Source organism: Pipra filicauda, unplaced genomic scaffold (assembly GCF_003945595.2).
Source record: "Pipra filicauda isolate LSUMZ 115617 unplaced genomic scaffold, ASM394559v2 scaffold27_size4233163_pilon, whole genome shotgun sequence".
Lineage (NCBI taxonomy): Eukaryota > Metazoa > Chordata > Aves > Passeriformes > Pipridae > Pipra > Pipra filicauda.
In genome coordinates, this window is record NW_024104398.1 from 1,196,435 (window position 1) to 1,223,481 (window position 27,047).

The following is a 27,047-nucleotide window of genomic DNA, read 5'->3' on the forward strand; positions in this document are numbered from 1 at the left end:
TTGCCCTGTAGGTGGATGAATCTGTCAACTTTATTTTTATTCACAGGCACTTCCTGTACTCTATGACTTCCCACAGGTTTGTGTGAATATACAATTAATTACAGAATACTGGTGCTAAGTTTACAGCATTAGATATTTTTTTTCTTTGGGAAACAGTGCTTTCTACCCAGAAAGATTTTTATTGTTCACAGTTTAACTGTGCTGCTCACAAATACTTCTCTAATGCAACTAATTTCTTTAAACTGTTAAGGAGTTAAAGCTTAAAGAACAAGCTTTGGTTTCTTCACTCTTTAACCAATCTGCAAATTAGTCACTGTAACGGAATTCATTAACTTTGTTTAAAAAGCTAATAGTTAGCAATAGTATAAACAGAATTCCAGAATTAATGACTCAATGTTTAAATTTAGCATGGATTTAGCAATCACATAGGTGGCTTGTAATGTTCATTAAGAGATTCTTAAGAGCATTGTGCTTTGAAACAAATTCTCCATCTTGAAAGCTCCAGGAGGTCTGCCAAGATGCCCCTCTCAAAGCAGCAGGCTGTCAGCATGTGGGGATGCAGAGCAGAGCATGGCAAGTGCTGCACTGCTCGTGGTCAGGTGCCTCAGCTCCCAGCAGTTCCAGTACATTGGTTGACCCTCTTCAGGTTGCATGCATGTAAAGTCTGGATAATTACAGTTATGAAAGGTTATCACTTATAGTAAGGGTTGTATTAGAGACTGTTGTTTCCATCAATACCCAAGGCACACTTGATTCATGGCCAGGCATATTCTGCAACAGAGAACAATAATGATGAGTAATTTTTCAGGTGCTCTGCTCTCCAACTATTTCCCAAACTGACTGCAGCAGGCTGCCACCAGGAGTGGGGGCAGCACAACTTCATCTTATGGGTTGCATGTGCATGCTGTCTGAACCACCAGGACACTCTTACATTCCTCACTCTTCTGCCTTCCTCTCTCCCTTTTCTTCCTCTTGCATGACTCACAAGCTAGGATCCCACTCTCTACCACAAACTCCCAAGACATAATTTCAACACTATGCTCCTCTTGGCCCTACCACACCACCACAAGGGTCAGTCTGGCCCATTACTTCCCTGCTTTCCTACCACATTCTCACAGTGAGGGGCCTAGCACCACGTTCCCTTTTGTCACCAGAACCCAGCAGTGCTGTGGTGTTCTGAGCCACCAGCTGAGGGGGCAGTACAGAAAATACAGCAGTTCCCAGGCTTTCTTCAGTGTAAGATCATATAGGATTTACAGGGCAACAATCATGCAGCAGTCATGCCATCATATGTTGTGCGGTACAGTGGGATTCTGTGACTGCCTGTAATTTCCCCTGAGGCTCAACAAGGAAATTAAAGGGTTACATGGGACATGGATTATTATGAGTGGGAGGGGACTAATAATGATATGTTTTCCAAAGTAAACATTTTTAACTTTAGAGTGGGAACTTTACCGACAAAATGGTCAACAGAGCAGAACAAGTGAGAAGGCTGTAGGATTAGGTTTCATTTGCCTATTAGCTTCTGCTTTTTTAACCACAGATAAAACTACACTGTGTATCTGGGAGAAGCTCATTACCTGTCAATGGGGTATCCTCCTTCACAAAGGTTGACCAAGGCATACAGCTGTCTCAGTGCATACTCATACTGAAATAAACAAACATTGTTAATCATTTCAGTGAGGAAGAGCAGGTATTGTTTATCCAAACTAAACTGTGGAAGTAATTTAGAGATGCTACTAATATTCAAGGTGTTCCACTGATGGTCTTGATGACCTAGCACTGGGCTAGACAGATTTTTGTTCTGTGCACTTCACTTCTTCAACTTCATTAGATAAATTCAGCTGTGCTGCACACGGCCTCCTAGGCAAGGCCATCTTACCCATGATATTCTTGAAATCCCACAAAACAAAACAAAACACTAAAGAGGATATCTTGCCTGACAACTGGACTTCCTTATTCTTGTCTAAACAGCCTAACAATCCTGTCTAACACCAGGATTTGATCCTCAACAGGGATCCCAGGAAGAGCAAATGGTAATCAAAGCCCTTAGCTAAAAGGTGGCTCTCAGGAATTCAGCAAGACCACGGAAATAGCAGGGAGGCTATTGCAAGGAACTACACAACACAAAATCATAATACAGAAATCTAAATGCACCAAGATTATTAATTCACAGTGCTGGTGCTTGTGTTTCTGTTTTGTCAGTAGAGATGTTTTGAGCAGAACTATAACATGATTTAATATTAGGATTTTTGGAGAGGGAGTTGAAGAAGGAACAGCACTAACTAGTAAAAATTAGGGATTATTTTTGGGTTTGTTTTTAGTAATCTTTTTGCTTACCTACAGGTGTAGTGAAGTGTTTTCCTACTTCCAAAAACAATACTTACCCTTTCTCCAAAACTAGGCTATATGACTGCCCCAAGCTAGCTTCTTAATAAAAGATGATTTTGAGATGTGCCTATGACTACTGTGCTAGTTTTTCTGGTATGTTTATGAGGTTATATCCAATGATTGACTTACCACGGATAGGTGCCAATTGAAGCAATGAGCTTTGAAGTGGTTCACTGCTGACTGGTAACAGTCATAATTGCTGATGGTCAATCTGTCTGACAGAATTTGGTTGGTCTTTTCTGTTGATCCTGTTACTACGGTGATTATCTTTCGCATGGATTCTTGGATAAATTCTTTCACCTGTACATAAACCAACAAGAACTTAAAACACGCTTTTTCTAAATCTACTTTGAAGACTTTGAATGAAATTTCTCTTTCTTTAACCCCCCTCAACTTTTGGGCTCTTTAAGGAACCTGATTTTGACTTTTCTTTTTAGCAGTCTTTTGGACCTGTCTCTTAAGATACAAGTGAAAAGTAGGGAGACCAAAAGTCAGACTCCTGGAATCTAAAATCAGTCACTGTCCTTCTAGTGTTCTGTCAAAATAAAGAAAGCACTAACAACACCAACACTGACTTCTGTTCTGCAGGAATTACTTGATTTTACCTCCAGATATGCTTTCATCTCTGCAGCAATCTTCCTAGCCTCAACAATGTCATTGGTAGCCATCAGCTTCCGTTTCATGATTGCAAAGGGCACATCTGGACTCGGTGTCAGGTCATAGTGTTCTACAGGTGGCAGAGAAATGGGCACAGCTTTCTTCCCCATGCCCTGAAACTGCATCACTTTCATGGAGGAAATACTCTGAAGGAGAAAAAGTGAACAGATGGAAACTGTCAATCACCCCCTGTAGGTAGTCTGTCTTTGCTTTGCCATGCAAACCTAACTCTCTAAACTTGCTTTATTAGAGAAAATAAAGGAGATCATAGGGTTGTAAGTGCGTGTGTACACACGTTGGGTTTTTTAATACAATGAGGTCAAGGTTGCCAAAAATCAGGGAATTTTTATTTGCAAAACTCACTGTGGGGAAAAAGACTGCCAGGTTAAGTAACCTCACATCCTTTCTAACGGATATTTAATCTGCTGAATAATGGGACTGCTAGAAACATTTTTATCGCCTCTTAGCTCTTCCCCTTTGAGGGATCATTGTACTTTTTAACATTTCATTAATATTCATAATATGCCTTGAAGTGGTAAATACCCTTCTTATACTTGACTGAAGTGAAATCACTGGCGGAGCTTGGAGGACAACTTGTATCCTGACTCCTTGGATTAAATCATATGCAAGGCTGATTTCCCTTAGTATCGGGATCATCATCTCTTAAATGTTAGTGGTCTTCTAAGATAAACAGCTTCATTTTTTAAATCAACCCTGTCAGTTTACAGTTGATTTTGTTTGGGTTTGGTTTTTTTAAGGTATAAAAATATAGGGCATGAAAGGCTCTAAGATATATCTGACCAGGAAGCCCACTCAAATACATACTCTGTTTCCATACTGCATCACATGGCTGGTGTTGGTGCGTTTCTTCACCAGCTGAAACTGCTTGTGGAGTGTTTCTCTTCTTAGATCCTCCTGCATGAAGAAACTTCCATGAAGTCATAGATACTTAAATTCAGCTATTCTAAAAATGCAAGGAAACCTGAAAAGGGTCTTAACTGCCAGTATGCAGAAGGAAGTACAAGGCGAGAGCTATACAACCTTTGAAACACATAAAACTAAAAATTGAAAAGAAGATTTGACAGCATAGTCTCAAATTGCTTTTAGTGATGTCCTAATCTCCCAGAAAATGGGCAAGAAGGGAGTGGGCTAGTATACAAATCCCAGATTTGTTTCATTAATACTATTCTGCATTATGCTAAAAAATGAGTTAGCCACAATTCAGTATTTAGGCACCCCTGAAGCAGACATACAACTTACTGAACTGCCCAATTTGTTCAACACATTTGGAGATGTGGTATCAGATTAGCAAATAAAGATCATGAGAATGTGGAACTAGAAAGTTTCTATCTTATAAATAAGAGAAGACGACAATATTTAGCAAAGTTAGTTTCAGAAATAAATTAAGTGGCCCAAACAAATACAGATTATATATGGTTCTGATTAGTAGATAATACTTTTACCAGCTCAATTTGCTTATTTCAGTCTTACATAAAACACAGCATTTCCACAAATCCTGTAATAGAGCTATATTTAAAAAATGAAAAAAACTTATCTATGTTACCATATCTGAATCTTCCATCCAATTCACACTGTACCAGTCCCCAAGATAAGTCTGCCTTTCATCATCATAGTAACATGCATAAGATGACTCTTTGGGATTGGCAGCTGTTGTTGCATAAACTGTAAGACAAATAGAAAGGGGTTTTTTCTCCCTCCTTTTTTTTTAACCCCTCTCCTCTCACATGATTTAATACTTAGCTGCACGTGATATATTTGTCTAAGTATTTTGGTTTTCAATCATTTACTTCTAAATAGCAGGAAGGAAGCCTGTTAATAATTCTGTTCAGTCACACTCAGTGCTGCTATAGCAGTTTCTTCCTTGCTGCCAAATGTGTGGTCTGGGAGTGTTTAAAGAAGAAAATGCACTTCTGAAGGAAGTAACTGAAGTCCACATTTCAAAATGAAAAAGTGCTACACATGATTTTATGGAGCTACAGTGTTGTTCCTACTCAGGTTAAAGCTCAAAAGTCAAAAAAAGTCTCAAACCTTGTCTACGTAGTAAAAGGCTCCTCTTATCACCTTTTAAAATGCTTACTAAGTAACAAGTTAAACTTGGCAGCTCCCAGCTGAAAGCTGCCAGGGACAGCTGGGTACTGTAATACAGAAATTGTCCATTTCCTGCCTTGGTAAGTCTATGGCTGAGCTGGTTGTAAAACCAGAGTCCTCAGACTGGGAATTTCTGATACAACAAACTTTGAAAAATGCTGATTTACTGAGCATTTATCTTGAACAATCATCAACATGAAACTTTCTGTGAATTTTTGACAGGGCTGCAAGAAGTCTAGGTAGGTGAGAGGCAGCATATTCCAGGGCCAAGGACCCAGGATGCCATGGATAGGTACGTGGTTGATCTTCCCTGGAATCACAGCTCCAAAACTACTACTTGGTCTCCCTGCCACAGACTAGGAATTTCAAAAGATTGTGATTCCTATTCCTAATCAAGGCTGAGCTTCCAGCTCTGCAGCAGAGAGCTTAGAAACTCTGAAAAATCTGAGTTCCACATCCTGGGTTATTGTGCAAATGTGCAGCAAAATTGCCTGGCTATGGTGTCTCACAAGTGCCTTTGCTACTCAATGAAACTGAGAGCAGGAACGTCACATCTGTTGTTAGCAGTGCTGAGGTTGAGAAATGTCTAGAGCTTAACTGTTACCAGTTAAGGGCAACCACATGGTTCCTGAAAAAAAATACTTTTTCACCTTCTCATTTGCAAGAAACTGAAAGCCCTGTTAGTCTTTTATAAGATTCCGTTAATTCTTTGAAAGAACTTCCTGTGAATGGAAAGTATTACTTTCTCAAATTCTTGTGCTCCCCTGCTAAAACTATATAAAAGTGCCTTGAACATATTCTTGACACAGTCAGTTCCTGCTTAGGTCTGTGACAAGTTGTGACATTTAAGTCCGCTAAGTTAACTGATTGCTCACCATTGATATTATCAGCCAAATGATTCATCATAGATCCAGACTCGCATGCTTCAATGTAGAACACCATCTACAAAACAAAAAAATAAATCAGAGACCTTAAGAAATTCCACAAGAAAATGGAGCAAAGTCCTTTAGTGCTTTTCAGCTATAGCTAGTTGGCCTGTACTGCTATTCCTGAAACAAATGCTGTGCATAAGGGAACAAAAGACAATTTTTCATTTTTGGGAACTACATGGAAAGGGGAAAGAATCATAATGAAAAGGTGGTATTAATCCCTATAGAATCCACAGGGATACACAGACTAATGTACAAAGCACAGATCAAATATACAGTCGCTCTTTAGACACAGAAATGTATCATTATGGAATACAGTATTTCTGGAACTGATGGCCATCTATGTGTTCCTAAATACAGCCAGCCATAGCAGACAGATTACCACAAAGAGCTGCTTTAAAAAAAGCACTAATAAAATGTTCTAAATATTAATTTTTCTACTTAACAGTACAGGTGATGAAATAAATGCACAGAATTTTCTGACAAGAGGTATACTCTCAAACTATATTAGCAACTGTAAGAAAAACATGAGGTATATACAAACTTCCTGTAGTAACAGCACAGTCTGAAGTGAACAAAGCACAGGAAGAGTCAGGTACAGATTATGGAGGTGCAGTGGTTGCAGATGTTGTTTTTCTAGTTCAGAATATACAGCATTAGCAAATGGCAGTATATTACACCTCAGCATCAACTGCAAAAACACAGTAAGCTACAGAAAAGAAAGAAAATCTGGAGCAGATCAATCCTTTTAAGTGCAAAATCCTAACGCAAATTTCACCGCATGTACCAGATTCTTCCTGCTTTGAACTACTCTCAAAATGAAGACCTATCTCTATCTTCCACACCAGTTGCTCTTTTTATTTCACAACTTCTGATCTACTTGTTTACCTTCCGGTATTTCTTGTGATGATACATGTACCAAATAGTCTTATTCAAGTCCTTCACGTGAAGCTGTAAAATAAGAAAGCTTGTTTTAAAACCACTTACGTTCAATAGACACACAATTCACTTAATAAGAATAAATACTAACTGCTGTGAATATGTACTCTGTTTTCCCAACAAATTTATCCAGTGCTTTGCCCTTCTGAAATACAATATTCTAGTATTTACCACTCTGGAAAAGATAAGTAATGGTCCCAGAAGGTAAGTACAGTGCACCAGAAAGCCAAGTCATACCTGCATCAAACAGTCTGCTTGGACTACCAAAGTCCAATGAAATATGAAATTACATAACTTAGTTTCAACTGAATGCTTCAGATTCTAACTGGAAAAAATCCAAAATGCAGTGATGAGAAGAATATTGCTCTTTTTATGCCTCTCCCCTCAATATAGCAGTGCATTAAATATTTTCATGTTTTAAATTAATCATTATTTTAGTATGTCACTAAAAGGATGGACTTTATGTTATCCCCAAAATGCTTACATCGTCATCAGGAAAAGCCAGAAGTCCTGGAGCTCCGTGGTCAGTGAAGTAAACAAACACATTATCCCTGGGACCACTGTTACAAAAAAAGAGCAAACAAATTCTTTTTAATTACACCAACCTAATCTTCATTACAACAATCATCATATGCTTCTCAGCACCAAGACATGTCAATATCTGAAAATAATAGAGCTAAAGCACCTCCTCATCTTGGTAATATTTTTTTCCTCTCAAGCATACTACTTTAGGTGCTTATGAGAGGAGATGAGGAATGAAAAAAAAGGGATATAGGCTATTCCCTCAAGCACGGGAAATATGGCAATTACACTTCACATTTCAAACCAAATTGTGAGGTAGGGGTTGGTATGTAGGGTATAGTGGAAGTACAATTGTTTCTTAATTGCTACGTAAAGAATTTGTTATACTGTGGGCATTTGTAGCAGTCTGGTAAAAAATGAATGCTTGTATAACTAAGTTATATGAAGGCACCCATAGCACAGGGATAAATCAATAACTTCTTTGCTAAGATCCTTAAGTATGTCCATGTACTACCTTCTTGAGGTCTGTATGGTCACAGTTACCCAAATCAGTGTCAGCCTACAACTCCATGGAGAACTGATGTGTGTACACACTCACCCCTAAGGCCAGACTGGCATGTGCATCAAGTGGCCCTGCAGTCGGTCAAGCACTGAATGCTCACAGGCTTTGGTTCCCTCACGTCTGTGTAGTACTGTTTGTTGTACAGTCTTACTGCACTCTAAATCAAATGGATCATGTTTGGGTGATAGCAAGGTCTTCCCCTAACAGCCAGATTTGCAAAGGGATTTTGCTTTTAAACTGTATTCAGGGACAATTAAATATAAAACGTGTGAACAGACTGGGAGGAGTCCCCAGACCATCCTCTGCTCCTCTGTACCAGGGTCCAGCAAAGGGGTACAACTGCAGCAGCTCAAGGGGACAGTGTCCAGCCTTCTGCCTGGCCAATAACCTGCTGGTTATGGGGACAACCTGGAAGTCCATCTGGAAACCTTCTGGGCAGAGGATAATTGAATTCTTGACCCACCCAATAGCAAAAGTCAGGCCACTTGAAAATTCACACAACAGAGCCTAATAAAGAAGGGCTGGGCGTTACTTTTCTGGCTCCAGCTCTCTAAGTGCAAAAAATTCGACCAAAGTGAAATGTAAATAACTAGGACTTTTATATGTCAGTTGTCTTCCTGAGTACATAAGAGTCTTTGGCCCTCTGCATAGCTACTCCCTTACTTGAATTGGAACATCAAACTTTCACAAGTGAGGTGTGTTCTGCAGTAGTTTTTTCTAAACAAAAAATGCTTTATAGTCACCTCTTGACTCATTCCAGATACTATAAGAGCACAATCTAGTAATGTGCAGCAATTTATTTACTTTTTGCCTCTATGCATTGCATGTATGATTTTCTACCTCAGCTTTTTAGTATGAAGTTTAAACAATTGAGAGCAATCACTTATTTGACTACTGTCCTTCTTCTTTTTTATTATTCTCCTCAATGTCAGGGTGGGATTATTCTGTTCTGTTTCATTGCTTTGCCTCTAAAATTAAACTGTCAATTGAAGACACACACTTCACAATTTTTCTTTAACTCTATTAGTCCTTCCAAATGGTCAAATTCAAAATCTTAAAGGTTTTACAGCAATTACTGTACATAGAAAAATATAAGTCTTTACCAGCCATAAGAAATATAACACTTTATAGGTAGGCATCATACTTTCACATCTCAAACTCTGTAGAAGCAAGATGAATAACTGACACCAGGTATCCTTCTAAGAGGACCTCTAATTAGGCTCTCAAATATATTGCTCTTATTCTTGAATCATTGTTTGTGTATTAGAATATTGCCAAACTCACAATCATTTGTGTAACTTGGTTTACAAATAACAAGTTTAATACATCACTTACAACGTTAATTGCTGTTAACATTACTTTTTCAATCATGTAGATTCTTTTTTTTTTGCATCAAATATAAACCATAATTCCATTTCATTAGGAATGGAACTATGGTCTATATTCAGTCTCAGTGTGTACCTGTGCCACAAAGACCAAGGCTGGGATTAGACATACAATTTTTTCAGCTGATGAGCTGTTTAAGCTCTCTCTGTCCCTCTGCCACTGACTGTTAAGTCTCACCACTTCAGGTGATTAATACAACTCTTCATGTACACTCAGCCAAGCCTCAGAAAACCCTTTCTAGAGGTCTCTAAACCTTAATAAAACTCTCTTTCAATAGCCACTCTTACGAAAGCCAATGGTCTAATAACGAATACCTTAGTACAACTGACACTATCCTCTAGAGTTGTTATACCTTAACCTGTACTGGATTCCATACCGGTCAGATAATCAGCAATTGCTTCTTTGTGATGGATAATTTAAGAAACCAGAACTGCCGTATTTTTAACATGAATTATCTGGAATTGCCATCAATAATCTTGCTGGATTCCCAAGCTGCTCTAATTTACTCTGTTCTTTCCTCAAAATCAGTGTCAATGTACAACTATACATGCGATTATTTTCTGAATTAAACTTGTCTTACCTTTTCAATACTTTTCCTGATCCTACCCCCTTCATTGCTTCTGCATCTCCTCTGAGAACAGCAAGAAAATTCTTTGGAGTAACATCCTAAGGATTTGAGAGGATTAAAGTTAAATCTGATCATAAAAACAACAACAAAATCTTCATTTAGAAAGATGGCTTCCTGAAAGTCAGGATCCATGCATGGATGGCAAGTTTAGCTGGCCATCCTTTTCAATCCATCATTATCTAATGCATTAGCCACTGATGACTCACTTGGCTACTGAATCATGAAATCACTGAGTGACCAGATTACTGTTCTAATGAAACAATTAGTCTTACACAGCTGTTCTTCAGATTGAGAGACAACATTTATGAATGCAAGACCTTTCTTCCTTCATTTCATGTGTCAGCACAGAAACAGTGTAAAGGTTCACTTTTATGACCACTGCTTCAGTTCAGAACATCTGTTCTTTATATTCATCTCATGAACATCATCATGCCAACTCATGCAGGTAAATGAGCTGGAGGCTTTATACAATGTGCATTTTGAAGTGTAAGATACAGGCTGAAAGGATTTATACAGAGCACAGGCTAGTGCTGAACCTACCCTGGGAAATGGGGTTTCATTCCTACCTCCTTTGTATAGTCCTTGGGCACTCCAGCATACACATCTGAGCCATTAGGTCTATTGATGACAATGCCTTTTGTTGGATTTCTGAAAGGTAAATGGAACATAAATATGAATAATTACCCACACACCACACAGTGACCACGGAACAACTAAGAAACCATTTAAACTATCCTCACTGGCCAGATCATCTGAGAGAGAGTATAAGAACTTGCACCATGTGTCATTAAATGATCTCAGAATATAAAGGCCTTTTCACTTCAGTCAGTTACATATACTTGTCTCAGGTGTCCTTACCCTCAGAGTACATTCAAGCATCCCACCACAGATCATGCCAATTAATCTGAAGATGTAGGTGGGTGGTCTCTTATACTATCATCTCTCTCCTTGCAATCTTGCCTTTATTCCCCTTAACTCTGTGCTCCCAGTGCTGCTGTGCATGTGATGTCTGCTGATTTTGGCAGAAGTTGTCTCAGAATTAGATGCTGTTTAACTGAACTGTTTCATACAGAAAGCAATTATATGCTCTAGTCAGTCACCAAGAATGGGACCTGTATCCTTCTGCCTTGAATGTACATGTTGGGAATTTATCTGGTAATGTCCTTTCAAAAAAGCCCTGCAAGTCATACACAGAGCTTCCCTATGTTAGTGGGTTTCGGCTACTTATGTGCTGACACTGTCACACCTGGGAGTCAAGGTCCCTTATTCTCAAAACAATGAAGCTCTGAAGTCCTCAGTGCCTCAACTGATGCTGAGCTGTGGACTAAGACTTGAGAAGTTCATGAGCACATTTCAAAGGCTTTTCTTACAAAACTCCTACAAACTCAAAACACACTGATGACTATAGCATGTTTGTAGTAACCATATAGTTTGTGACTCGTGTGCATTCATCACTTACTCCTCATTATCAGCAATGTCATCATACATCATGACAATGATTTGCTCATCTGGAATTCCATTTCGGTGTACAATCTGGTATGCATGGCACACATCTGCCTGAAATTAAGCAGATTTTCATTACTACCTTTAACAGAAATGTTACCTTTGTTGTGGTTTAGAAATGGTATTCTCCAACTTAATAGTCCCACTAAAAAAGCCACACCTGTCACTTGCTTTCCCTCCCCCTCCAGTTGGTAGTAAAAAAGGTAAAGATTATCTCAAAGGGTTGAGATAAGAACAATTTACTGGAAACAGCAATGAGATAAGGAAATGAAACAGTAACAGCAACAATATTAATAAGAAAAGGTGTAAGACAAAGAAGTGATTTACAGGGAAAGCCACAAAAAATATCGATCTTCTCTGACCTTCTCTTCCCCACCATGCCACACTTTCTTCTGACCAGAAAAGAATATCCTTCTCTTGGAAGTGAAAGAGAGCCCCTTTCCCACCCCAACAATGACCTGAGATGGTCTTGAATACAATTAGGGTCTTGGCCGTGCCCACGCAGCTCCAGGCTCCACCCCCTCATGGCTACTGCAAGAAATTAACTCTGACCTTGGCTGAAACCAGGACACCTTTGAGACCAGAAAAAAACCAGCTTTGCAGACTTAAGAGCAGGCTTTTGTCCAAAAGAAACTACATTCCAATATAAGAGACTGAGGGTTGCTAGAGGTTAAACCAAAACTCAATATCTTTCTCTAATTAGGAACAGTTGCATTAATAATAGAGACTATGAGTAAAGTCTCTATCCCATTACCTATTTTGATTTCTTAATTAAATAGAAGTCAGAAGTTACTTCAGACTTGGTACAGATAACAAAATTTAACAAAAGGTTCTCAGCCATGTTCTGCGTTCTGTGAGAAAATCTAAATGAAAACCTTGTGCACTGACAGATAAATTTAAAATGTGCCAAGCAGAAGAAAGGAGCTGGATTTCCACCAATTTCAATTAGTTCTGCACCAAGCCTGCATGACTAGGCACTGAAGACTGTCGTTGGCTTAAGCAAGTACAGTTCACCAATGTCATCATTGCAAAGAATTTATTTCATTTTAATTTACTAGGTGAGAATTTTGGTTACAGAAAATTTTCTTTTTAATTATGTATTGCTTACTCTACAGAGTAACAACTTCAGGGCAAGAAAACAGATTTCAGTGGAAAACAGAATTGCAGAATTTCTATTCAGGCTCTTTTCCTGATTTGTACAGGATATGAATAAGCAGATTTTATTTACAGAACCATCTTCCCGTGATGCAGAAATAACAATATGCATTAAAGCGATACTACAGTAAATACAAACTTCTATCAGAATGCTAAATTCTTAGTAACCCCAGCTCAATTGATTCTCTTCTTCTAACCTTGCAGTCTGTGAATAACCTAATGGGACATTAAAAATCATTCCTAAACATGAGAACTACAGCTCACCACATGCTAGAAAAAGCTGGGCAGGTTTAATGGAAGAGATCTCATCTAACAAACGCACATTACAAATGCAGGCAAGAAGCAAGCTTTAAAGCTTACTTCTGTTGAACTAATCTTATTTGCTAGTGTGGAAACCAAACTGAAGTGGTTTAAGTGGACTAACGTGTGTTCACATGACTTAGGAGTACTAGTTTAGCTAAAAGGACACTATAAAATCCTGTAAATTTATAATCCTTGGTCTTCTAAGTGCAGTTGAAGCTGAAAAGAGAAGATAGTTGTACAAGATTCTGGGAAGGGTGAGGCACATTCAATGCTAATGAAGACTCCCACGGGAAAATCCCTCAGGTGACTAACGCTGAATGTTAAACTGTTCTTACTAGGGCAGTTCCACTTCCTACTACACAGTCAGCCTACCTACTCTTCTACCTATCCCAGTCAATCGCCATTGTTTAGTTTTCCACTTCCCTGTATGTTATTATACCAGATGCTGCCTCAACAAGTCAAAAGGTAGAGGTTAACCAGAGTTATAAAGGTATCGCATATAATAAGAAACAGAAGAGTGCAGGTTTGACTAAGCATGTATCTGATCAGGGCTTCTCTACCCTGACTGATGAGTAGATCACAGATCCCCTCTTACTGTCAAGATATAATACATCTCTATATGCTGAGAGAAACAGTTATAGGCTGGCAACACACAGAAATGCTTAAGGCATACCATGGTGATATGGTATCACCATATTCAACCAGCAAGTGTCTGTGCTCCCACAGACAGTGGCTGGACAGTAAGGACATCAGAGGTGTTTTTAATTAATACCGAGTACATAAAATTAGTTAAGCTTTGTAAATGCATATTGTCAGGGGTTTTTTGTCTCTTCTCCCTTTCCTTCTGGTTCATTGACTGTTTGCTCAGTATGTCCTGTCTTAGTAAACAGTAAAGCAGATGTTAGAGGTAAAAATAAATGGGTTGAATTCCCTACTGTGAAGGGAGATAAATCAATGTAATCAGTTCCCCTCAACCTTAATTTATGCTTGTTTGGGGGTTGTCCCAGCCTTTTAAGGCTTTTGCTAAGGGAACTGTACCTGCTAGTAGCAAAAAGATACCACCAAAAAAGGCTAGAGCAGCAAAAACATGTTTTGCTGCTAAAACTCCATCGGCTAAAGTAGGACAGTTCTGAGTAAACATTTAGAGTTTATTGCACAGAATTAGCTGACCTGATTTGTCATCTTTGATACTGGTCACATGCTCCTCCTCGTTCCCTTTGTAAACCCATAAATGTCTATAAAACCAGAATACAAAAGTCTGCTGCCAGAGTAGGGAGGCGTATGTGAATCTAGAGTATTTCCTGTTGATGTATAACTGCCTCTCAAATGCAGCTATTTGAGCCCATTTCTCTCAGAGATATTTCTACAGTATCTCCCTGCAAACCACTCTAAAAGAGACAGCTGTTCAGTTGTTCCAGATCTCTTGCTGGTAGTATTCTTGTTGGTTCAGTAGGTGAAATGAACGCCATACATATTTACTGAATTAATTGTCACTAAATGCAAATCATGTTTTTGTGACCATGATTTGATTTGCCCTGCACAGAGTAGGGGAAGGCGTAGCTGTACAGCTCCTACTGCACAACCGACCTTAGGCAAGCTCCAAAACTGACACTCTTAACAGTATGGTTCAGACCTTTCATCCCCTGGTTAGTCTAAACCTGTTGCTACATCACCAATTTCTATGGAAGGTCTGCTTAAATAATTAACTTGTAGACTTTGAAAGCAGAGATCAGAGGGTGAATTACTCTATCTTCTGGGATGGGCATTTTGTTTCCCAAAATTTACATTTGGGGGAATTCTAAAACGAAACAAAGAAACAAAACCACACCAAAAAAACAAAACCAAAACCAAAAAAAACCCCACACTCACCCCTGTTTTCCTCTACCATACACATTTAAATTGTGCCATTTACACATTTGAATGATGCAGCTTTTAAGTAGACTGCTTGGGTGGGTTTTTTGGAAAAATCAAGTTGTTTATGACACAAGCATGCATAAATAGTTCCTAAAGGGAAAAGCTTGGACTTCTGTGAAATTGGTTACTTCTTGTTTTATGACTGCAAGTTTCATGGCTGAAAAGCACATGTAATAAACTGTAAGCTTCACTGCAAAGTGGCACTATTCCCACTACAGGCACACTGAAATGTCACAGCCTAAAAAAGAATTAACTCTAATATATAAGCATGGTAGAAGAATATGTCTGAGATGCTGGCCACGTCTCATTCCTTTGCTTAAACATACATCAGTGAATCTGCCAAAAGCTATAGCGCTATCAAGAACTTAGGAAAGGTTTCCTATAAGTTCAGTTTCAATTTTCTAAGCATAGTGAGGAAATGTTAATTGAAGCCAAACAGCCAAGACATCCTTAGTGTCTGTTACTTGCAGGACTGGAGAATTTAAGTCCCGGGATAGCATACTGCTCTGGCTGGTAGTGACTAGAACCGTGAATAAATAAAGTCCTTGACTCACAAAGCTCAGTAAATATAAAACCAAAACCAAGAACTGAAAACAAACCCACGTATGCAAATTCGAATTTTTCTTTTATTTTAAATTTTGCCAGACTTTTTCCACCTGGCATTTTTCTCCTTGAATATGTCCTCCATCTTTCGTAAGACTCTGTTTCACGTAAGGCTTTCCCATGGACTATGTGTTTTGGAGTAGCCAGAAAGTACTGGTCCGTCCCTTTCTGATGTAAAGCTAGCTTTAGATTTCAGTTCGCTGGTATGATCATCTCCCAGGACAGGCAGACTATTTCTCTTAATGTAAACTACTTTGTTGACTCATTCTCTAAATCTATCAGAAGCATTTAGTGCTGTATTTGTTCATGTACGCCACTAAGCTTTCCAGAGGTATTTTATCCAGCTCTATGTGCAGTAGAGAGCTCAGACACTTTCCCAAGGAATGGGAGGGGAGTACTCTTGAATAGCAGCCTGGTAACAGAAGTCTGGTAATCAAAAAGCTGCTACAGAGAAGTCAGAGTAACTGCTGAGGAGCAGAGAGGAGCACATCGATACTCCTTCCACAGCCCAAGCAACTCTAATCAAAACCACCAAGATAAGGATAAAAACACCAAAGAACTGAGAAGCCACAAGCACAAAACAATATATATGCTAGCTTCACAATGACAGTAAGTCTATCACATTGGGCTCTATACTATTCAAACCACTTCAAATTTATTTTAGGAACTAGATGAGGTAAAAGCGTAAGACAAGTTTAGATCATCCTGACTAGGAAACAGTCCCCGAAACAACTGTCTGCAAGGTGTGAATCTCACTGATATTTAAGTGCAAACGGTGGTTTTATCCTTATCTTGTCTATACTTGGTTTGCACCACTGATAATGGATCCTGACCACTGACAGCTAAATAACCAGTCTTAGGTTACAGGTGGAAACTCAGTGTTTCCAGGGTCTGCAAAGCCTTTACAAACTTACTGTTCCTGCGGTCTGTGCAGCATACAATAATTGACTGTTTTCCCCAAAATTTTTCATGTATGAAATGAGACACATTTTTGAAGGTTTCATGTATTTCTTCTGCTTTTCTGGTTGTTTAGTCAGATGAACATATACTACCACCACGTAACTACTGCAGCAGGCAACAGAGTATGTTTTGACCGTGTTGTGTGCAGGCAGCATGCAAAACAACCAGAGTTCACAGAATATAAATGTAATACAAACATGCAACATCATGTACTAACTGCACCCTGAACAGCTGAATGGAGCAACTGAAACCCAGAGATGTGCCTGCTGAGGTCTCATATTACAAAAGGACATTATGAGTGCTTAGCTGAATGTTTGGAATAGCAACAAGTCTGGTAAATAAAAGAAGCCAGATTGAGTAACTACTTACAGGAACATTCGCGTCTATAAATCCACTTGTACACAGGCTAGGTCAAGTTCTAAGGAAGAAAGGTGATGGTAGGAGGAAAGCAAATAGACTACAACATATTTTCTTCTACAGTTTCTCCCTTGGAAAGCAAAGAATTACTCAAACCTGCAATCCTGAAGCGCTGCTTTGCTGTACCTGACAGTACAGGTATTATTATACTGAACAATAACATGTATCTCTGTGTGTGGAATTACTTTCATGATGGATGAAGTATAGAAGTGAAAGACCAAGTCCTATTCCTGGTTCCACTGCAAGTGACTTGAGCAAATAATTTAATTACTTACGGTGCTTTTGCCCACCATTGGAAGGTAAAGAACATTAACATGCAAAGACATAGTGATCATTCTGCACGTTTCCAAAAATCTGTTATAACTTCTCCTTTCTGTGGTATCTCTCCTCCAATGTATAACTCTGCTAAAAGTCTATTGTTCTGCTTGTTTTGCTGGGAACAAATTTCTCCAATTTTTTGATACCCAAGGCACCCTTGTCTGGATGACACTTCACGGCACACACAAGTGGATTTCCCAGGATTAACTGCTGCCTTTGTCTCACCATATGTCACTCTCCCACTATGGGTGCTCACTCCCACCAGGCCCTCAAGATTGGCCACTAAATATCCCTAGGCAGAACAGCACAGATTGCTAATGTGCTGCATCTTGTGGGAACTGATTCTTTTCATGACAAGTTAGAGGCACAGTATCTTGCCCAGGACAAGCAAGTAGGAGCTCAGCCATATTCTGAAGGATCCTTCACACAGATTCTTCTTTTATGATGCTGATTGCATAACTTTGATAGGATTATTGAATGTGTTCCAATTTTCGTTTTTCCAAATGTTAATACTGTACCCAAAGCAAGTGGTAGTTTAAAATAAAGAGATTTCTAGTATTTAACTGATGTGGCAGATATTTTGCATTGTTAGTTGACATTATCTTCAAAACTAAGGTATTTAAAGAAATCCTGCTCTCATTTTTCTAGCCTTGAAAAGGAATTACTCAGTAACTGTGTGCAAAACATGACCACACTCAAAAGTTAACATACTTCTGCGAAACTGGCATGTTCCAAAGACTTACTGTTGGATGGAAATACATAAGCATGGATCTATCTTGTGTTCTTCATAACTGGCAGATACACTCGCCATTGAAGGCTCACTGACAGAGAGATTAAAAACTCTGTGCCTGGGCAACTGAGAAAAGGAATTCTCATGAGCTACAACTTCAAAAATGTAGTTTTGTGTAAAGAATTAATGTTGTGGTATTAACTCCTCCTGGACTGGAATGGAGCCAGCTAGACTGGTTATACAACAAAAGCAACAACCAGAGCACAACTCAGTAATTAAATTTAGACACCCCAAGACAAGCAGGGATCAAGTACAGCACTAGTATTTTCATAATTGTTTTCCAGTTTCAATTTTAAAACTCTCTTCTTTAAGATTTAATTTGAATTATGAATAGTTTATATTAAGGCTGTAATATTCCAACTATGATTATCAGGTGATAGCTACAGTGTAAGGAGCTGGAAAAATCCCTAAAACCTACTTGTCAAAGTGTTGAGCGAGCACTTGCCAGTAACAAGTTCTTCAGATTCAGTAAGACTGTCAGCCTGGTTCATTCAGTTTTAAGCTCATCACTACACTGAAAGTTACAAACTGATTATGAGCTGAGGGGGAGAAGAAACATATACAAAACCCAGGGTGCCCGACACATAGAAGGTTCATTTCCTCCTCAATCAACACAAATAGAAAGAATGAAGCCTCTTCAGATTTTACAGGCAGTTACATTGAATTTAATAAATACTTGAAAAGTTTCTGTGTTCAGCAAATCAGATGTAGCCAGGTCATTTAATACAGTTCAGTTTTTAAAATGCTGGGTTTCTACACTAGTGTTAAAAATCTCCATTTGAGTTCACCTTAACCAACAACAGTCTAGCAAACTATTTTTCTAACATTTACAAATATAAAAATATATATAAATCAGAATTAAATTGACCCCGCTCTCCAGGCAAGTAAGAGGTAGTTTTAAGTTTCAAGCAAAGACTGCATTTAAGCATAGGTTAATCTGTTTAAGGGATTGTCCAAGAATTCTCCAAGGAGAAAATGCTACCCAAGTCTCCCGACTGCTCATAAGTCTTGAACTTAATCAGAGTTAAGTCACTTGGATTTAATCCTGCCCATACTGACACCTCCACTCAGATCACAATGGCTTTCACAGAAGTGCCAAACTCAGGAGTTCCTTTTCCCTTTTTTCTCCTCTTTCTGCCACTCACTTTGATCCCTGCACCCTGGAGCACCATATCCTTGTTGTGACAGCTCTGAGGCAATGATGTTGAACAGTCAGCAAACTGATTTAGGTTAAAAAGAACCCTCTTCTACACGTCCTCCACCTCTCAAAACATCCGGTGCATTTGCAGCCTTCAGAGATTTTTTAACTGGAGAGAAGAAAGAGAGCTCTTCGTAATATAACGAAAAGAGGAAAACAAATTCAAAGAAAAAAAAGGAAAAAAAAGCATGTGTCTCAAAATGAGGTTTAACTCTAGACATCATTTGTAAACCTGCAAGTTGGGGTTAAATCCTCTAGCCTACCAATGGAATATTTATCCTAAAAGACACAGGTTTCCCAGGATGCAGAAGTGTGCTCCTCCTGCTAATGACAGCTTTCCCAGGAGATAAAAGACCGGACAAAGTTGTAAGCAAAAAGAAAAAATTCACCTTGTAAAAGCATCAGTGGAAGGAAATTCTTGGGGTGCTAACAACGAACTAAGAGCAGGCTCTGAGCAAATCTTGTGGCTGTTTGTTTTGAAAACTTCACACACACCTGGGAGTCTAGAAGTAGAGGCACTTGCCCTAACGACAGAAGGTCTGAACTAGTCTAGATGATAGGCAGCTATCATCTTCCTGCAACTCCAGGAACAGGCATTTTCTGGAGCACAGACAGCATGAGCATGTGGAACCAGCAGTGCTTACCTGGTGCCGATAGTTGTACCAGCCATTCGAACCAGCAACAATCACCACCCAGTGCTTCCCTCCATCTTCAGGTTCTTCCATAGGGAATGTGCTGATACTCAGAGCACAGCCCAGCAGCATAACTGCTTTCAGTATCATCTCTCTTTATTTATTCCACAAATGGGAGAAAAGTTAGGTTCCTAATGAAGAATTTGAAGAGAAGTAGATGAGAGGACATCAGTCAATAAGCAAATGCAAAGCAAGTATCAGTGGCACCATGACTAGGAGGTTTTCTTGCTTGTGGGGTTTTGTTTGTTTGTTTTACAGACCATTTAACCCGCAGCACAATTTCTGGTCAAATCTTCCTTTAGCCCCAAGCTGCTACTAGTTACAATAGTTTTCTGTCAGCTTTCAAATCTGACTGAAAGCAATTCTGACCAGGACAACCAAGTCATTCAGCTCCCTCTGGTTGTTTTGTTCTATAATAGCTGGTAATGAATAAGGCCCAAATACAGAGCAAGCCTCACTATCAAGTATTTCACAGATAAATCTTCTTCAGATTAACACTATTCTCTTGGTCTCTGCTTATATTGTTCCCTGGTTTCCACTCACTGGCAATTAGCCCACTATTACTGAGTCAAATCCCGGGTGATGTAGGCACAAGGATGTATAGACGTGGAGAACTGCTGGGGAGTTGGAAGGTCAGTGTCACAAAAGCTCTCTGTGCCCACAAAGCCAGAGAGGGTGGAAAGGGCCATGCCACTGTTCTGCACAAGATACAGCCCTAAGTGCTAGGGCTGGGGGGAAGTGCAGGCTGTGAGAGCCTCATGCTATTTGTGCAACCTGTAATGCTGGTGGAGAGAAACGTGAACCAGTACCACATGAAAGAGGAGCATTTTCGCCTCTTTTGCACAATGGTTAAGTGTTTGCACAAGGCGAGAGAATTGGGTCTGAGCCTGTGAATGACAAACTCAGAAAAGCAGAGCCAGAGGGGAGGTTTGAGCCCTTGCAGAAATAGCTCTTTCTACTTTCTTGAGAGGACTAGAAGTAGGGTCCTCACTGGTGACTTTCCAAGCACCTTGGTTGTCTGAAAAAGCATTTGCACTAAAAGCAAACAATCTGACTATATCTAATCACACATTTAAAGGTTTACTCTTTGGGTTGGGGGAGGTAGGAGAAGACTGGCAGTTTATATATAGTGGTCACAGTATCAGGTCTGCTGCATTCAATGGGTAACTCATAAACCAAACTGCCCTGAAGAACTGCATGCTCTTGGCACATGCAAAAAGATTACATATTTCCTCATGCACTGACACCTGGGATTTTACACTGGCCTACTTACAAAAAAGAGATCCTGTAAATTAATCATGGCTGCTCTTTATCGAATAGGTGCTGTAATAAGAGGTAGAGTAGCCTACTTTAGCAACATTTTCTCTGGAATAAAAGTTGGAAACCCCCAAGCCATACAATATGGTCACAAGGCAAAATGTCAAAACTACCACTAAACCAACTAAACAGTACCTAAGTCAGCCCCAGTCAAAACCATCTGTCTGCAGCCAGTCAATTGAGGCTGAAAGAGAGAAGCAGCCACCTCACCTCCAAAGCAGCCATGTACAGTGAAGACTGCTAACCTAACATGTAGCATGGGTCTTTTTCCAAGACTGGATCCACTGGTCACTAAGATTCAGTCTTGCAGGCTTGTATGAAAAATATTTTATATATCTGGAAGTTGAGGCTTTTTTTTAATTCTTTTGTAATGGAGCTAGAAAAAAGTAAGGGAATCATGTTAGCAAATCAGCTCCTTCAGGAAGGGCTGTTACCACACAGAAAAACTCCAGAACAGAAAAAACAGAACTAAACTTATCTGTGAAACATGCCTATTCTGTTGCCTACAGCCCAGCTAAAAGTCTGACCAAGTCGTATAAAACTTTTGTAAATGCCACAACACATCATGGGCCAATGAGCCCAGTATTTCCAATGCTCAATTTCATTAGGCAAGAAAAGAAAATCAGTATTTTTTAGACAATCTGCTTAGGAATCTTAACTGAGTTTGACTTAATAGAATATAGAGCTGAATTTCATGCAACCAGATCCCTCAGAGCTCAGTATCTGTCTCATAAGAAGAAACTTTTTCCGTGTTTATGAAACTTTTCCTTTCTCCAATCGTAATGTTAATTATATTTACATGGAACAAAAAAAAAAACAAAACAAAAAAAGAGAGAGAATAAATAGTTCAAATGATTGCTGGAGATCCTTCCACATGATGCTTAGCTCTTTGAGGTATTATTCACTGGAATCCAGGACATATCAACAGAAGGTGTGCTGCTGCCAGCTATGCACTGGGCCATATAACATCATGGCTGATTTCAAGGCAGGTCCCAGCACAGCAGCATCTGTCACATGGAAACAGTCACTGCACTGCCAGTTACTGATACACCCCACAATAGAGACTGGAGTGGCTTCAAAAAAAACACACTACAGAATGCCAGCTCCTGAACTGGAGACAGTTTGATGGGACTGTATTTCCTGCTGAGTTCACACTCCTGACTACACTAACAGGGGCCTATAGGTCTCAGGACCCCAGCCAGTACCTCTGCATGGGCCCGTGCTGTGCAGGCACAGGTGCACCACATACCAGCCCCATATTCTGCCTGCAAATGGGCCCACAACAGAAAACCCCAGGGCCAGATCAGAAACAGGCTTAAACTATGGAGCCCATTAGGCAGTCCCTCCATGACTCAACAGTCTCCCATGTGGTATGTGGATATAGACCCTCACGTTTCTTACCTCTGCTGAGACAAAAGTTGTGAATGATGCAGATTATATACATTATATACATTATATGCATTATTAGCAAATCATAGATTATTTAGAATAGAAAAGAACTTCCTCTTTGGCACTCATTAATGACATACAATCTCACTTACCTGTCTTCTCCTATATGGTAATTAAATCAAATTAACACCAGAAAAAAAGGTGGGGGGGAACCTGACATACCACAACGCACTAATAAACCATGATTAATAAATGCTCAGTTCCCCGAGGTTCTCCAAGCAGCACTTAAAATAGGTTTAACCATTAAACACATGTGTAGTGGGAAGAGGTCTTCACTGCTTGTTTCCAACTACTGCTTAAAAAACCACAACCCAACCCAACCCAAACAAAAATACCCTATCAAACAACAAACAAACCCCCCCCCCCATATTTTTACTTATTTTAAAGAAAGCCTCTGAGTGCAAGTGGGCAACCTAAAAGACTGTGTTCTGGTTTATGTTGAAGTGTTCTTGACCTACAGTTGAGAAGAGAAAGTTCCCCATCACATGCTTTGTCTTCAAGTCACACTAAGAGAAAGCAGCTCAGCTGACCAGCTTACCATAGGTACATAAAAAGCCTTTCTCTGCAGATCTGTCACATGCAATCCTAAATGCATGCACAGAGGGAGACTGTGGAAAAATTGAAAATTCACTAAAAGATATCTTAGAGCTTTGGATGACCCACAAAATATGAGAAGATTTGATCAGCTCTGCCTAGTTTTTCTGGCAAAAGAGTTAATTAACTTTGCTCTGAGACCATGTCAGGAAAAAGGCACATCTCAGACGCAGTGGGTTCAGCATCAGACCTAAACGTGCAGAACCACAGCATATACACACACAGGTAGGCTGCTGTGCAGTTTGCACAATCTGTGGAAGAAGCATGTCCAGAACTGGGCGGCTCTTGCCAGAACAATTCACTCCTAAAACCCGTTTTTCCTGACAGTGGTACTTTGACCACTTCCTACTAGACAGCTGGCACACAGCTCTGCCTTGATAAGAGAGGGATGTTCAAAAAAAAAAAAATGCATCTGGAAATGGCTGGCTGCTGCTAGAATAGTTCTTCTGGCCAACTGCCTGTTCACTGAGTTCCCAACCTTCCTTTGGGAAACAGTCCTCTAAGATCAAAACTCTTAGAAACAACAGGATACCACCTGGGTATTGAGTTTGAGTTGATAAAAGTATTTTCCACTAGTGTTTAAAATTATGTTGACACTTCGGTAGCTTAAACTCCAGATAGCTCAAGCGCTACCTTCAAGAGCTATATAAACAGAAACCATAGCTCTATTTTCCTTTCATGTGAAATAAGTAAACTAACAGTAATCTTGCTGAAAAATAACAGCCTGAAACTAATCAGATGATCATTCCAGCTTTTCCAGGAAATCTCTCTTTTTCAGCTCACTTCTTATAACCACCAGCCTTCCAGGTTCCAGAATCAAGCCACAATTCCTTTTTCCACACAGTGCTTGCATATTGCCTCTCACTGTAATACTTAGATGCTGATTTCCACAAAATATGTGACTCACAATAGTCCTCCTCACAGGAAACTGGTGTCCACAGCTCTGTCAGCAATGTTCTGCTTACATGCTGTGCCGGCTGCTACATAAACAGAAGAACCTAAACCCATGATTAGGCTTCTGCAACATTAGTCTGATTTTCTTTCTGCACTTGTATGGCAGAAAGAAAAAAATCTTTATTGGTGTAAATTCTGACAAGGTACACTTTGACGGAGATCATGGTTTCTGTGTTGCAAAACATTTCTTTACAAAGTCTACTAGTAACCACTTTATGAATAGGCTTAATATGACCAGAACTTGTAGTAAAATAATTTTTATAGTTATTGAAGATATATAAGTCACTTTTAAAAAAACAAGAATTTGTAGTTATGTCAACTCAGAATGGTTTTTAATGTAAAATAAATGCATTTAAAAATAATTATAAGTGAAGTTCATTCTACTGTTTGCAGATTTACCTTTCTCAGCAGCTGAGAGACAGCACAATTTACCTGGGGATAAAAAAAAAACAAAATCATTTATAGAATGGTGATAATCTAATACACCTGGATTAGGGGATTTTTTTTCTCTATGCACTTCAAACTCCCCAGATTCAAATCTGGCAGATCTGAAGACTTCAGTAAAACTGCTTCTGCTATTTACTTTCATATCTGTCTACAAATTTACAAAGCCTCTGCTGTCACATTCTGACAGTACGAAAAAACAGGTACGGAAGCACTGCATGAATAGCTTCGTTACACTGCATGATTTGGGAGATGGAGTCAGACAAGGGTAAGCATTTCTGCTCAGCAAACATGGAAATGTTTGGAGCGTGGACAGAATGAAATTCTGGAGAACTGATTACACAGAAATTCCTGACGGAGATTACACGAGATTCCTGCACTCCACACGTCTTTTACTATGGTTTATCTTAGCGTTTCTGGTCTTTGCTACAATATTTATTTTAACCCCCAAATTCAGACAGCCAACACGGTGCCGTTCCCATCACAACTTGGAACTAGTGATGTACTACCCCCGAGCAAGGCAAGGCTGTCCACCAGCTGTAAATAACCAGCCACAGCGCAGCACTTCTCAGGCATCACCAGCCCTTCGCAGCAATCCTGTAAATTGTTACTCCATCCTTTTCCCTTGTTAAATATGTATTACCAAGGACTAAAACCGAGCTGCTGTCACTGCATCCCCCCGATCTCCCTCCTCCCTCCTCTGCCAGCGCTGGGCAACGACCCTCGGAAGGAGACGCTCTGACTCCTCTCGCTTCCAGCAGGAAAGGATCAAATACAGCTGCCGGGCCAGGTGGGCCCGTGATAGGGGCGGACAACTGTGTCCAAATCCCTCTGACCACGGGCAGCACCGACGAGCCGCCCGGCGGCTGCGGCCGTGCCCACGAGGTACCGGCGGGGCGGCCGGACCGACCCTGACCCCTGTGCCAGCGCCCGAAGGGCGGCGGGGCGGGGGGCTCGGCAGAACCATCGAGCGCCGCCCCGTCACAACCTCAGTGCCCACCCACGGTGGGGTCCCGAAAAGCCCCCGCCAGCCGAGGTGAGGGGGCGCCGGGCGGAGCGGAGGGGCTCGGCAGCGCTCGGAGCCGCAGAGGGAAACCAGCGCCCTCGGCCGCTCCTCTGGAGCCGCTCGTCCCTACCCCTGCCCCTGCCGCCCTGGAACGGAGCCGGCCGCCCCTCGCTCAGGGCTCCCCATGCCCAGGCGTACACCCCCTCCCCGCGCGGCTGTGCCGGAGCGCCCGGACAGCGCGGCCCCGCCGTGTCCTCACCTCACCGCGCCGAGCAGTCGTCGCCTCCGCGGCCGCTGTGATTGCGGGCACCGCCGTGCGGGGCCAGACCACCGCGGCCCTCGGGGGGCGGAGCCGGGCCACGGCCAATCGCGAAAGTGCGGAGGCGGGGCCGAGCACCCGCCCGGCCGCACTACGAGCCCCAGCAAGCCCGGCGCGCCCCCGCCCTTAGAGGGCCGCGGGCCCTGAGCGCAAACGTGTTGGGAGTTGTAGTTCCGCGGCGGCGCGGCGGGTCGCGTGGTCCAGGGTGTCCCTGGGGAGCTCGTCTCGCGGGGCCCGGGAGCACGGCGGGAGCGTGCCAGGAGCATCCCGGGACGTGGCGTTTGCGAAAGTTTGTCCACGGGACAGGAGCGGGTTAGCGCCGGCTGCACCTAACCTTTGGAGTTGTCCCGTTCCTTCGGGGCAGGATGGAGGCAGGAGGCCAAGAACGGGAAGGCAGAGGAATGTGCCAAAGGGAATCCATGAAACGGCCCCACGCGGTCCTTGTGTGTCTCAGCCGGGATGGCTGGCAGAGTCCTGGCTGCTTACTGCAGCCCTGCCCCGCAGCCTGCTCCCAGGCACGGTCCTGATATCTGCACACATCGTAAAGTCTTCTCCGTTTTTAATGAGAAGAAGCAAAGATCCCTTTTGAAAAGTAGAGGCACATGCTTTTTTGCCTAATAAACCACATAAAAACAAGCACACCAGCTTCCTCATTGCCCACTGTGAACAAAACTTGCATATCAGCAAAAAATCCACAACAACTAACTTTGCATTTTGTGACCAACCAACTGGTTTTGAATGTCTGCAGAAAGTCACAGTTTTGTTTTGACTCTGCCATTTGCATTATTTGCATCAACTCTACTTACGATCATAAATGTAAAAGGTCATTACAGGTTAATCATCAGTACTTTTCTGGAAGTCAGCGTGCCCAGCAACCTGACGTACCTCCTGACACAATAAAGCTCTTAGAACCCTGGTCAATTCAGAAATTACCTTTTTGAACTGACCAAGACCATCATGCTGATTATCCAGCAGGAGAAAAACAAGC

The 27,047-nt window shown here is 40.9% G+C and overlaps 1 protein-coding gene across 2 annotated transcripts; it reads right to left on the reverse strand.

The window, feature by feature from the left end:
• LGMN (legumain) lies at positions 1 to 26,069 on the reverse strand. 2 transcript variants are annotated; one of them, XM_027746102.2, is made up of 15 exons: positions 26,000 to 26,069; positions 24,690 to 24,722; positions 19,929 to 20,107; positions 11,583 to 11,680; positions 10,690 to 10,771; positions 10,076 to 10,161; positions 7,510 to 7,585; positions 6,975 to 7,037; positions 6,033 to 6,099; positions 4,613 to 4,731; positions 3,874 to 3,963; positions 2,997 to 3,194; positions 2,521 to 2,691; positions 1,581 to 1,648; positions 1 to 771 (listed from the first exon to the last, which is right to left on the reverse strand). In XM_027746102.2, the coding sequence occupies exons 3-15, from the start codon at positions 20,064 to 20,066 to the stop codon at positions 732 to 734; spliced, it is 1,296 nt and encodes a 431-aa protein (XP_027601903.1). In that variant the 5' UTR covers positions 20,067 to 20,107; positions 24,690 to 24,722; positions 26,000 to 26,069; the 3' UTR covers positions 1 to 731. The 2 variants fall into 2 exon arrangements, with proteins under 2 accessions (XP_027601903.1, XP_027601904.1); XM_027746103.2 differs by lacking the exon at positions 24,690 to 24,722 and having other exon boundaries at positions 26,000 to 26,051.
• Positions 26,070 to 27,047: the final 978 nt, after the last annotated feature.

Coding starts and splice junctions, on each gene's coding strand:
- LGMN (XM_027746102.2), bottom strand. CDS start 20,066: ATGATACTGAAAGCAGTTATGCTGCTGGGCTGTGCTCTGAGTATCAGC. Junction 11,681..19,928: donor GGTACAACTATCGGCACCAG/GTAAGCACTGCT, acceptor GCTTAATTTCAG/GCAGATGTGTGCCATGCATA. Junction 1,649..2,520: donor TCAATTGGCACCTATCCGTG/GTAAGTCAATCA, acceptor TGTTTATTTCAG/TATGAGTATGCACTGAGACA.